The 11,646-nt window shown below is 35.7% G+C and overlaps 3 protein-coding genes across 4 annotated transcripts; 2 read left to right on the plus strand and 1 right to left on the minus strand.

The window, feature by feature from the left end:
• Positions 1-1,805: 1,805 nt before the first annotated feature.
• On the minus strand, positions 1,806-4,210 carry LOC111297031 (UDP-glycosyltransferase 73C3-like). Its single transcript, XM_022891610.2, has 2 exons — positions 2,746-4,210; positions 1,806-2,051 (listed from the first exon to the last, which is right to left on the minus strand). The coding sequence occupies exons 1-2, from the start codon at positions 4,208-4,210 to the stop codon at positions 1,999-2,001; spliced, it is 1,518 nt and encodes a 505-aa protein (XP_022747345.2). The 3' UTR covers positions 1,806-1,998.
• Positions 4,211-5,709: 1,499 nt separating this feature from the next.
• LOC111298034 (thaumatin-like protein 1) lies at positions 5,710-7,615 on the plus strand. Its single transcript, XM_089741369.1, has 2 exons — positions 5,710-5,998; positions 6,789-7,615. The coding sequence occupies exons 1-2, from the start codon at positions 5,974-5,976 to the stop codon at positions 7,472-7,474; spliced, it is 711 nt and encodes a 236-aa protein (XP_089597495.1). The 5' UTR covers positions 5,710-5,973; the 3' UTR covers positions 7,475-7,615.
• An 80-nt stretch (positions 7,616-7,695) lies between these two features.
• Positions 7,696-11,611, plus strand: LOC111296534 (uncharacterized). 2 transcript variants are annotated; one of them, XM_022890900.2, is made up of 9 exons: positions 7,696-7,999; positions 8,535-8,763; positions 8,858-8,981; positions 9,714-9,802; positions 9,912-9,954; positions 10,373-10,429; positions 10,517-10,613; positions 11,179-11,273; positions 11,365-11,611. In XM_022890900.2, exons 1-9 carry the CDS (start codon positions 7,843-7,845, stop codon positions 11,458-11,460), a joined length of 987 nt encoding a protein of 328 aa, XP_022746635.2. In that variant the 5' UTR covers positions 7,696-7,842; the 3' UTR covers positions 11,461-11,611. The 2 variants fall into 2 exon arrangements, with proteins under 2 accessions (XP_022746635.2, XP_089597494.1); XM_089741368.1 differs by having other exon boundaries at positions 11,179-11,211.
• The last annotated feature ends 35 nt before the right edge of the window (positions 11,612-11,646 follow it).

Genomic DNA, 11,646 nt, shown 5'->3' on the forward strand with positions numbered 1-11,646 from the left:
CAAGGATAATGGCTACCAGAATGCAACAGTTTCTGCTATCCCTAAACAGCAACAGTCAAAGCACCTTCATAAAAGGGTGAAGCATCACAGACAATGTATTTATGGCGCGGGAATTGGTGAGAGGTTATGGTAGAGCTACCATGTCCCCAAGGTGTGCTATTAAAATTGATTTAAAGAAAGCATTCGATTCTTTAAATTGAGAATTTTTAATCTCAGTTTTAGAGGCAATGGGATTTCTAAGAAGGTTAATTGGTTGGATAAAAAGTTGTCTCACTTCACCAATGTTCTCTTTATCAATCAATGGAGGCTTGGTGGGATATTTTAAGGGGCCAATAGGAGTAAGGTAGGGGGATCCTATGTCACCATACTTATTTGTTATTGCTATGAATGTTTTGGATAGGTTATTGGATAGTGCTGCATTCTATGGCATTTTTTCTTACCATCCCAAATGCAAGAAGGTAAACTTGCCACACTTATATTTTGCTGATAATCTCCTTATCTTCACAAAAGGGAAGTTCAATTCTGTTCAAGGAATTCAAGTCATATTAAAGTAGTTTTATACTTATTATGGACTACAACTAAATAGTGCCAAGAGTGAGATATATTATTCAAGGATTCCTGGAATTGAACTTGAAGAAATCCTGAAAGTCATGGGGATCAAGATGGGAAAACTTCCCGTTAGATATCTTGGGGTTCCACTAGTGCCGCGAAGGCTTACTATGATAGATTGTATACCACTAATTGAGAGGATCACAGCAAGAATTCATAGCTGGGCAGTTAGATATTTGTCCTATGCAGGTAGACTACAGTTGTTCCTATTTGTCCTTTTTAGTATTCATAACTACTGGTGCATCCATTTTGTTTTTCTAAAAAAAGTAATCAAGAGGATCAACCAGCTCTGTTCAGTATTTTTTTGGAAAGGCCAATCAAGCACAGCAAAGGGAGCTAGAGTAAGATGGCAGGCAATATGTGAGCCAAAGTTAGAAGGAGGGTTGAGATTAAGAGATGTTGGTGCGTGGAACAATGCCTATATGCTTAGGTTTCTATGGTCTATCTTTACACAAGCAGGCTTGTTATGGATTGCATGGATACGCATATTTGTGCTAAAAGAAAGAAGCATTTGGGAAATTTCAGAAACTTAAAGTCATAGGTGGTGTATGAGGAAGCTGCTTCAGATGAGAAGTCTTGCAAGCAAATTTCTGACACAAAAAGAAATTGGAATAGTTTGGAATAATAAAGGTTATAGCTACTCGACTGCAAGTGTGTGGGAAGAAATAAGAGAGAGGCAAATGAAAGTAAATTGGCATCGGCTTGTCTAGTGTAAATTTCACATACCAAAGTATGCTGTAATTACCTGGATGGCTATCCTTAATAGGCTCCCAGTGAAAGATCAACTGGTTTCCTAGGAAATTCACACTGCTGGGGGCTGTGTACTCTGCAAGCAAGAGAAGGAGAGGAGAGACTACATTTTTTTCAACTGTAGATACTCTAAGAGGGTATGGCAACAGGTACTGCACCTGTGTAATTTACAGACAGAAGCTGAGGGATGGGAAAATGAGCTTCAGTGGGCTGTTAGTAGGCTACGAGGGAAAGCTTTGGTTCAGTCATACTACGATTGGCGTGGGAGGCGTACGTATACTGGATTTAGGCAGAAAAGAATGCACGCATATACATGTCAGTGGAACTCACAAGGGAGCAAATATTGAGAAAAATCAAAGATGTAGTTAGATTACGATTGATTGGCCTAAAAAATATAGCTTATGATTATGTTAACCAAGAACTATGTGAGAGATGAGAGGTGAGTAGGGACTCATTTGTGGTGTAAAAAGTTCGACAGCATGTATTTGTTGGTTGGTAGCAATTCTATTGCTTATTGGATAATGAATAATAATTACTTATCCAAAAAGAAAAAGATTAAAGAGTACTGCTTTATAAAAGCACATTTTTTGATTGAAGGAAATTGATTTTTTTTTTCATCTTTTCTCTAAGAGAAAGAAACTAGGATTTCATTTGATAATTGTTTGTGCCCAGTTTCGAGTCTGAGGGTACACCTGAAATCACAAAGAAAAAAAGAAAACGGTGAGAAATAAAGGTAGGGAGTATTTTTTGTATTTATACTGTGACGCACAAATAAAAAATTAATATAAAAAAAAATTGAATGGAGAAAAAAAAAAGAAATATCGATAATAGCTGGATGTCCATATTTATAAGAAGGAAAAATGAGGACATTTAGTGGACAAAGTGACAATATCCCTAAACATGTCAAGTCAATCTAAATATCTAAAATATTTTTGATTGTTTATTGATAATCTCTAATAAAAGAAAAAGACTTTGTTTATCCATTTAACGACTAAATGTTTCTAATAGTAATATTGTTTGTCCAATATATATATTCAATTTCATCTAAATGTAATTGCATTTATGATCTTTCCCCTAAAGTTGTGGAATATGATAAATTCACAATGAAAGCAAAAGTGTACCAGTTTCAGATAAGTGTTCTCTTTTCATTGATATAATGAGAGAAATATGTTTAAACTCAAGCAATTAGATCTGAACCCAACCCGACTCAACGGATCTAGCCAGATTTACTATCAACTGACTATGTATGTTCTGTCACAAGATTTACTAGGTTTAGTTGTGAAAGTAGTAGTGAAGCTTTTCATTTGACTTCATTCAAGCGTTCTCTTCTTAAACAAGGAAAAGAAATGGTGTGTTTTGATCTTGCTCAAGAACTAGTTTGGGCACCTTTGGTTCGTTGAAGAACAAATTGAATTAGCATTTCCATGTTCTGATAAGAGGATCCACCTTCCTCAATAGCCTTATTTGCAATCTCCCCGAGCTTTTTTGCTCTTTTGCTTCTTTCCTCTCCTATGTTGCTTTTGTCCATTACTTTGTCTATGGCTTGCTTTACTTGTTCCCTTTTCATCAATAAACCAAAGTTCTCTTCCAGTCCCCATGTGACTGCAGCCTCAACTCCCACACTTGCGCCAATTCCCAGCACATCCACAACCAGCTTCTCGTTTAAAAATTGCTCGGCAAACAGTGGGCAGGCTATTATTGGCACACCAGCACAGATGCCTTCCAGGGTTGAATTCCACCCACAGTGTGTTAAGAACCCTCCAATTGCAGGATGAGACAAGATCCATAATTGCGGTGCCCAGCCACGGATTATAAGTCCTCTATCTTTAATCCTCTCTTCAAATTCTTCTTCTGAAATCCATTTCTCTAATCCTTCTGACCTTTTGCCTCCTCTTATAACCCAGATAAATGCCTGATTTGACGCTTCCAGTCCTAAACCAAGCTCCACAAGTTGCCAAGTTGTGAGGCCAGATATGCTACCAAGACAGGAATAAACTACTGAGCCAGGTTTTTTTGAGTCAAGCCAGGGCTTCAAACAATGGTTGTCATCTATTGAGGCCTTCTGACCTCTCTCAGCTTTGTCTGAATTCAACTTGTTGCAAGCTGAAAGCGGACCAATACACCAAACTTTGTCTCCTTTAACTCTTTTATATTCTTTGACATATTCAGTCTCTAGTTCTTCAAAAGTATTGACCACAATTCCATCAGATATTAATTCAACTGCTCTAATGTTATCACGAACATTTGTCAAATCGTTTGAGCCAGGATTCAGGTTTTCAGGCAACTGAGCTTTTGTTAATTCTATTCCATGAGGCAAGCCAGGTATCAGAAAGGACTCAAACTTAGAGACAGCTTCATGCACCTTGGAAACCTCTAGACTATGAGTACAGGAGAAAGAAAAGCAACCCATCCCATCAAAGAAAATCCTTGGAACATTAAACTTGATAGCAGTTTCAACAGTCCAAGGTAGATTCTTACCAGATATTATGCAGCTAGGCCGGGGTTGTAATTCACTAAAGAGTTGCTCAAATGGTTTTTGTAGCATGCTAGCAGCCTTGAAAAAGTTCTTGATCAAGTCTCGAGAAGGAAGCTGGTCCATGTTTTCACACCCCTCTGGCAAGCCAGCCTCATCTGATGGAAATTGGAGCAGGAGAAGTCGGATGTGGAGACCAGACTCCATAGCACGTTCAATGCTGGACTGTAATCTGATGCTGTTAAGGGGTGTGGTAACAATTGAAACAATCACCCTATGCTGTGCCAACAGTCTAGCCATGTCCATCATCGGTAAAAGGTGGCCGGGGGACATTAAGGGTATCAAAACAAAATGAAGCTGACCTAATTCTGAAGCCATGGAGAAATTTGGGTATTGGAGAAACTAATAATGTTAGTCTTCAGTCTCAAAATATGTACGGAAAAGATGATATTTGAAGAAAAATCTATAATTCATCCGTTATTTTATTATATTTGATACAAATAATATATTAAAAATAAAATTTTTTTCTAAAATTTTTTCTTTAATGGTGCCTATAAACACATGTCTACTGGATCCATACGCATAAATAATAGCTTTCTGACTTGATGATCGGCTTGGTCGGCTCTTCTTTCATTTTTTTAACGCTTCGTCTGCCACTGCATAGAAATAAATTATTTGTACAACTACCGACGTTTGAACTATATATATTTTTAATTGCAACCCTTTCAGCCGTAACTGCTTTGCTGCAGAAAGTATTCTATGTTTTTTAATAGCATATTTGATGTACAACGTTAAGAATAAGGTAAAATAAAATAATATTATAAATAAAATAAAATAAAATAAAATTTTATATTTGATTTGTATAAAGATTAAAATAAAATAATTTTATTTATTAGTTAAAATTATTTTTAAAAAAATTTATATAATTTTTAATATTATAATAAAATACAAAAATTTAATTTTTTTATTTTAAATTTTTTATATTAAAAAAATGATTAATTTTTTATAATTTTATTTTAAATACATATTAAATATGATATATAATACTTATCATTTAATTTTACGTGAAAAATAGATTGAAGGAGACATCAAGCTTGAAGGCTATGTTTCATGGGACATTGGGCATGGAAAATCGAAGGGGTAGACTATTTTCTTTTCCAATGGCAAGGCTACTTTCATATATAGATCCAAATCCTGCCTTACCATTTATCAATAACGGCAGATTTTCCACCGGCAAGCATGGCATTACTCTGTGGCAGGACAGTGGGCGGCAATGCATGTGCAAATGTTGCGTTAGTGCTGAAGTTTCTTAGCCTGTTGCAATTCCAAGATGGGACCGTGGTAGGCAAAGGCCACTGTTTAACCAGCAAACAAAACATGCACTAAAACCAAATTGGAGGCTGATGCTCTCATCGTGGGGTCACGCAACTCTAAATGACAAAGCATGTGCCTAACTGCCTATCTTCAATTAGCTAATAATTAATTAAAAATATGGGATATGTGTTGAAATTAAAAATTTACTCTAATAATATTACAAGAGGGAAGTGTGGTAAAAGCAACAAGGAAAAAATGTTCAGAGACAAGCGAGTGAGGCTTATTTGGGTTGTGTTATAAATGCTCTGGCTAAGGTGCTCATTGGCGGTCAGAGTGAAATTTCACTTTCTAAATCTCGCTTAATTGAATTTCCTACCTCAGGTATTATTTTGTGATGAGCCTCTTTAAATAAGGCTTATTGCTATTGATTCAATGATCCCTATAAGACGTGGTCAGCGGTAGCCACGGATACGATTCTCATTCAGCAAATACCAACTCTTTTACGTTAATGTATTATAATTATTTTTGTTGCTTAGTCCATTACAAAAATACATCTTTAAACATAAAACAAAACTGACATTGATCTTTTAAGAGAACCAAAGTGCTGGGCAGAGTGGGCAGAAGACATGCAAATGAATGTGTAATGAGATATATTCCTAATATTTTAAGGTTTATTTTATTGCTGGAAAATTTTTGTTCAATGAGAAATTCAAATACTGTGCCAAACCAAACGTAATATATGTTCAATCAGCCGATGTTTGTACTTCCCACAGGATTTTTAGGATTCTCTTTTGAACTTTGAAGGAATTATCCAGAAAAACATCTTAATGCAGACCAAAGGTATTTTCAAAGGTATGTGGCTACTGAAACATCTTCATTTTTATAAGCTCCCCCTAAATGAAAGTTTAGGTTTGATACATATTAAGAGGAGCAGTCCTAAACTTATGGTCAAATGTTCATTAATGCAAAAGTTATGATTCTTCCATTTATGGTACCCTTTTAATGGATTATCTTCCACATCTCTGAATCTTTGACTAAAATGATTTTCAATTTATTAACCAGAAAATTATGCCTTCTTTGTTCTTACCAAAGATAAAATGGCTTGCTGTATAATAATCCCATCCCAACCTACTAGTTCCATATGAAAATTTCCTTCTGAAACCTAAAGTTCAATGGATAGTAAAGCAGTTTTCAGTCTTTGCCTCTTATTGGTTATTTCAGGTTAATGTTGTGTCCTTTTGGTTTTCTGTTGATGGTGTCAAAGGCATATTGTCACAACGTTTAGGCTTAGCTCGCTTGATAAGAGAGAAAGTGTATAAAAAAAATATTATACTTGAGGGTTCTTCTCTTGTGCATTATAATGTAGAGCATGTAGTGATGTGAATATATAGGTCAAACACCTTAGCTTAATGATTTGGTGTTTTTTTTTATGTGGAAAAAAATTTTTACGTTTGAGCATTTGATTTAATGATTAATATATGAATTTTTTTACTCTTTGAGCTTATCAAATTTTTTTTTCGTAAAAAAAAAAATTATTTAAATTGTGAACATCTTGATATCTTAAAGAATTTTAAGATTATCTGCCTAAATAGCATTCTCCCTAAAGTAAGACTTACCCTTGATTGTTAATCTAAATTTTCAGGTATATTTGTGCAATCCGACATAACCATTAACTTCGACAATGAATGCTCATTCTCGGTATGGCTATCAGCCAGCCCCTCCATAGGCGACGCTGATCCTGAGAGGGCACCAGGCACATTGGAAATATTCTCCATGCCAGATACGTGGACTGGTAGCATTTGGGTACGGACCAAGTGCTCCTACGATGCTTCCATGACTAATTTTACTTGTGAGACCGGAGACTGTGGATCTGGCTCAATTGATTGCCAATCCCCACCACCAAAACCCCCTGTGACACTCCTCAATTTTGGTATCAACCAAAACGTGGTCTCTTATGAAGTGAACCTGAACCATGGGTTCAATGTGCCAGTCCGGATTAAGCCAGTAGGCGGCTCATTGGTTGGAGGTTCCGGATCATGCCCCGTGGTAGACTGCATCAAGGATTTGAAAGATGTATGCCCTTCGCCCTTGGTTGCTCAAAACCAAAATGGAGTTTATGTGGGATGCAATAGTCCATGCGATGCATTGAAAGATCCCAAATATTGTTGCACTGGAGCCTTTACAGGGCAGGCTTGTCAGCCTAATGATTATTCAAAAACATTCAAGCAAGTTTGTCAGTTGGCACACACCTTTCCTGGAGATAATAATCCTCCAATCTACAAATGTAGCGGGGCTACTTCTTACGATGTTACATTCTGTCCTTTATAAGCTTGTCGATTCAGCCATGCTAATCAAGCATTCTAAATTAGACATGTAATCAGTGGATGTCAAATGGACAGATGCATTTATGTGATTTTTGTGAGAATAAATCCTGCTTATACAGGAAGAGAAAAAGAACAGTTAATTTAACTTTGTTTTTAAAAAAAAGCATATTATGCAATAGAGCAACGAAGTACAAAAGAAAAGAAGAAAAAGACCGAAACGTGGACCATTTCAGCCGAAGTTATCACGTTGTAAAGGCCTAAGTCATCGATCTTGGATCAGCCAATATCCATTTTTTTTTTTCTCTAGGGTTCCTCTCCCTGGAAACCTTTACTAATTTCTGAACATACAAGCTCTGGCTCAGGTCACCATCAATGACAAAGAAGAAAGCACCAGGGAAAAAGAAGCAAAAGATAAAGGAATTAAACCAAATTGATAATGTTCCCAAGTTTACTAAGCTGCCAAGAAAAGCTGCATCTAAGGCTAAACGCTCTTCATCTTCTTCTTCCCCTGGTTCCCCATCTGCTCCAGGTCTTTCAATCTCTCTCTGTTTTCACGAATTCTATCAGCTTTCATTTTCCAGTTTTCTTTGGGTAGCTTTATATTTGCCGGAGTCACAAATTTTATGTTAGTGAAGAAGAAAAAACTACTCTTGCTTACTAAGAAAGGAATTTTTCCTTAAAGCTTGAAATTTCTTGTGTCATTTATTTGGTGGGTAATTATTAAATTGCGAAATGACCCCAAATGGATATCTTGGATACCATTTGAGGAGAAAGGTTGAAGGTCGTGGCCTGTGGGCGTTTTGTGCATCAATTATGAATAATTATGTCCATGGCTTTTGTTCTACTTGCAACATGTCACCAATTTACATGGATAATTATGTATAAGAACTTAATAAACATATATTTTATGAAATTATTACCTTCTGAAGTTCTTTAAATATGCTGCGTGATTATTCTCTTGTCACTTTCGTCTGAAGTTCTATTACTAAGATGAAGAGATCTTATATCAATAAAGTAAAACATTATGGAGAACTATATCTTTAATCTTGGCACTTTTGGCGCAGGTTCCTTACCAGCATGCTCCTATGACAGAGATGAAGCTTCTAGTGTAACCTTAACTAATTTTGATGACAAAAAGGATGGAAGGAAAAAAGTGCATGACTCGGTTTATTGCAGCAACTACGAGGATAAAAGACTAGGATTCGTGTTGAATTTCTATGAATTTCCAGCAGTAGAAGTCGAATCAGTTGCTCTAAATAAAGTTAATGACCCATGCAGTGGTAGAATTGTCCTGTATGTATAATGCTATGGGCAGTTTTCTGAAGTTTGCTGTCATGTTGTATTTTTTGTTTACTAAAGAATTTTCTGTCTTTTTCTTCTTGAGTAGAAAAGGTGTTGAACAAAAAAGTGATGCAAAGAAATTACAAGTTAGAGGAAGCAATGGTGTTTGCATAACTCCAGGAAATGTCGTTTGGGCCAAAACAGCTTGCCGAGTGTGGTGGCCTGCTGAAGTATGATTCTGTTACTTTCTTGTTGTTTCACGATATGAGATATAAGGGATCTTTTTGTTTTTTATATTATACAGTCACGTGCCGGAATTTATAGAATCCTATGACTACAATTTATTTATTAGAGGACTTGCCCTTTTTTCTATCTTTCATTTTTGTTGATATTTTTCTTTCTGGCTGTTGATCTGCTTTTCTTTCGCTCCTCTCTTGCTCCTACAGGCTATCTCATAGTTGCATAGCCTTAAGTAAGCTAAGTTCTCAAATGAAACAATGCTTTTGTTGGGAGCCCGTTGGCACTTTCTTTCAGAGATGAATTAATTACCTAATTTTGTGCAGAATAGTTTGAAATTCTTTTACCCAATGGCTTCCAATTTGGGAAATGAGGTTCTAATTTTTTCACTATGAGTTTCAAGATAGGCTTCTGATACATTTTCATGTTGATGTTTTCTGTTGGGGAAGAAACTTTGTATATGACAAAAGTAGAGCAGACATAAGCAGGTTTAGTGTTTTAAGGCTCCATTTCTATTGACTGATACCTGTAACTTTTCTAGTTATGAGAAGAAACTTTTAGTATCTTCTTTTGATAATTTCCCCTTTGACTTGAAACTTCTTGTTCTGTTAAGGTATGAGCTTATTTGAAGATGAGGAGGATTATTAAATCTTTTGCACATGAAGTAAATAGTTATTTTTTTGTTTTTAGAAATACTATTAAAAGATCTTATTTGACATTTACAGATCATTGGAAAAAAATCCAGTTTAGCTGATTCAAGAATGCAACGAACGGAGGAACTTGTTTTAGTTAAGTTTTATGGGAAACAGAACAGGTAGAGTTCCCCATTGTAAGTTAATGTGCAGCTATCTTAGAACAGTGAAAAATTTATTCTGGTTGATATTTCAGTTGTATGATCTTAAATATTAGCTAATTTTTTTCAGTGCTTGGGTTAATGCAGCAAGGGATCTTTCAATGCTCGAGGATGTAAGTATAGGCTTTGTCTAGCTATGCCAAAATTATCAGATATTGATATAAGCCTAATCAATGTTATTGCTTTCTTAAAACTTGCTTGGAAAGAGTTTTCTTCTCTTCTTTTTCTTTTTTCTTTTTCTTTCTTACCACCTTGTGATATTCATTTGAAGTATTTAAAGGCTTTGGAGGGGAATGATGATAGTTCCCTCCATTCCAAGATTTGTGATTGGAATTTGGTGGTGGTTTTGATAATCATATCAGAAAATGATTTCAAAAAAAATATATATATAGTTTTATAATATAAACCTAGATGAACTTAATGTTATCTTTAACTAAGTTTAGTTCAACCTATGAACAAGTAGCTTAAATGATGTCTCCTTTAAAAGTCTGTCTAATAATCTGCCCACTCTATCTTTTTTCTTTTTGCCAGTGCTTTGACGAAAGGAGCTGCAATCCAATGGAAAAATTTCAAGATGCTTTGAAACAAGTATTTGATGATTTCTGTGAAATATGCAATTCGTTTTCATTGTATCTTTTTTTCAACCACTGGAACTGAATTCTGGCCTAATTGCAGGCATTAGTACAGAGGAAGGAACATATAAAATCATGTATGCAGTTGCCTGGAAGCCCTGATTCTTCCACTCACTCTGAGCAGCAAGACCAAAAATCTGGTATTTGTTGCATTTGTCTCTAACTTAGGCTTTTAACCTTCAACCAAGCTTGAAAACTCAAGATTTCTTTGTCTTGTTGCCTTTTCTTTAAACACTTCCATGTGTCCAATTCCTTCACAATATCATGTTTTACCGGCAAACATTTTTTAAGGCTAATCAAACTTAATACCATTCCCAGAAAGGTACATATTCATTCTTATAGGTGTATCGTGTCTTTTATCCTAAAACTGCCATTCTTCAACTGTAGCTAGAGCCTTGATAGCTTACTGAACTGATAAACTAAGTTTGTGTAGTTTGACTAGCTGGCCTCATTAGTTTGATGGTAAGAGCATCAGGCTGTTAAGTGCTTGTGCGGTTCGAGTGAACCCCATTCTCACAGAATTGCTGGCTTCAATCTTCACCCTATTACATTCCTTCCTTCCCGGACAAGCAAACACTGATTACTTTTTCCTGCCTTCTTATCAATCTCCAAAGTCTGTTTAAGCCTTTAATGCCTTTTCTTTCCATTGGGTTTACTAGAGAAACTACCATTGTTGTTATCATGACCCTACTTAATATTGGACAGGCAAATGGACTTCATCTACCTCAAGCAAAACAGGTACTACTTTATTCAAACAAGGAGGTAGTAAGAAGGAACAAAAGCCTACAATTCACCTGGATGTGAGTTGCCACTCAAATTTTGGCAGGCTCGCCTTGAAACTACTTGCTAGTTGCTACCATTAATGGTTTTATTTATAACATTCTTTTGTAGGATGCTACATTTCCATTGACATCTGGTAAAGGAGCTCGCCGGCTAAAGATAATGCGGTACCTTGGTCTCACAGCTCCAAGGGGTTCTCCCTTCTAATTGATCACTCCTGTAACAATAGCCTACAAATTGTTGTAAAATTTTCCAATTTTGAGTTTATCTTCCTTCTAAGGCATATAAAATTATTGAATATTGATGTTTATTAAGCCCATTATTTGCTAATTTTATACGTAAAAATGCATTGCTTAAATGTGAAAACATATGTATAAACCCCATTAGGTCCAT

This window comes from Durio zibethinus, chromosome 12 (assembly GCF_047325235.1).
Source record: "Durio zibethinus cultivar Kanyao isolate XHJ-2024 chromosome 12, ASM4732523v1, whole genome shotgun sequence".
Classification (NCBI taxonomy): domain Eukaryota; kingdom Viridiplantae; phylum Streptophyta; class Magnoliopsida; order Malvales; family Malvaceae; genus Durio; species Durio zibethinus.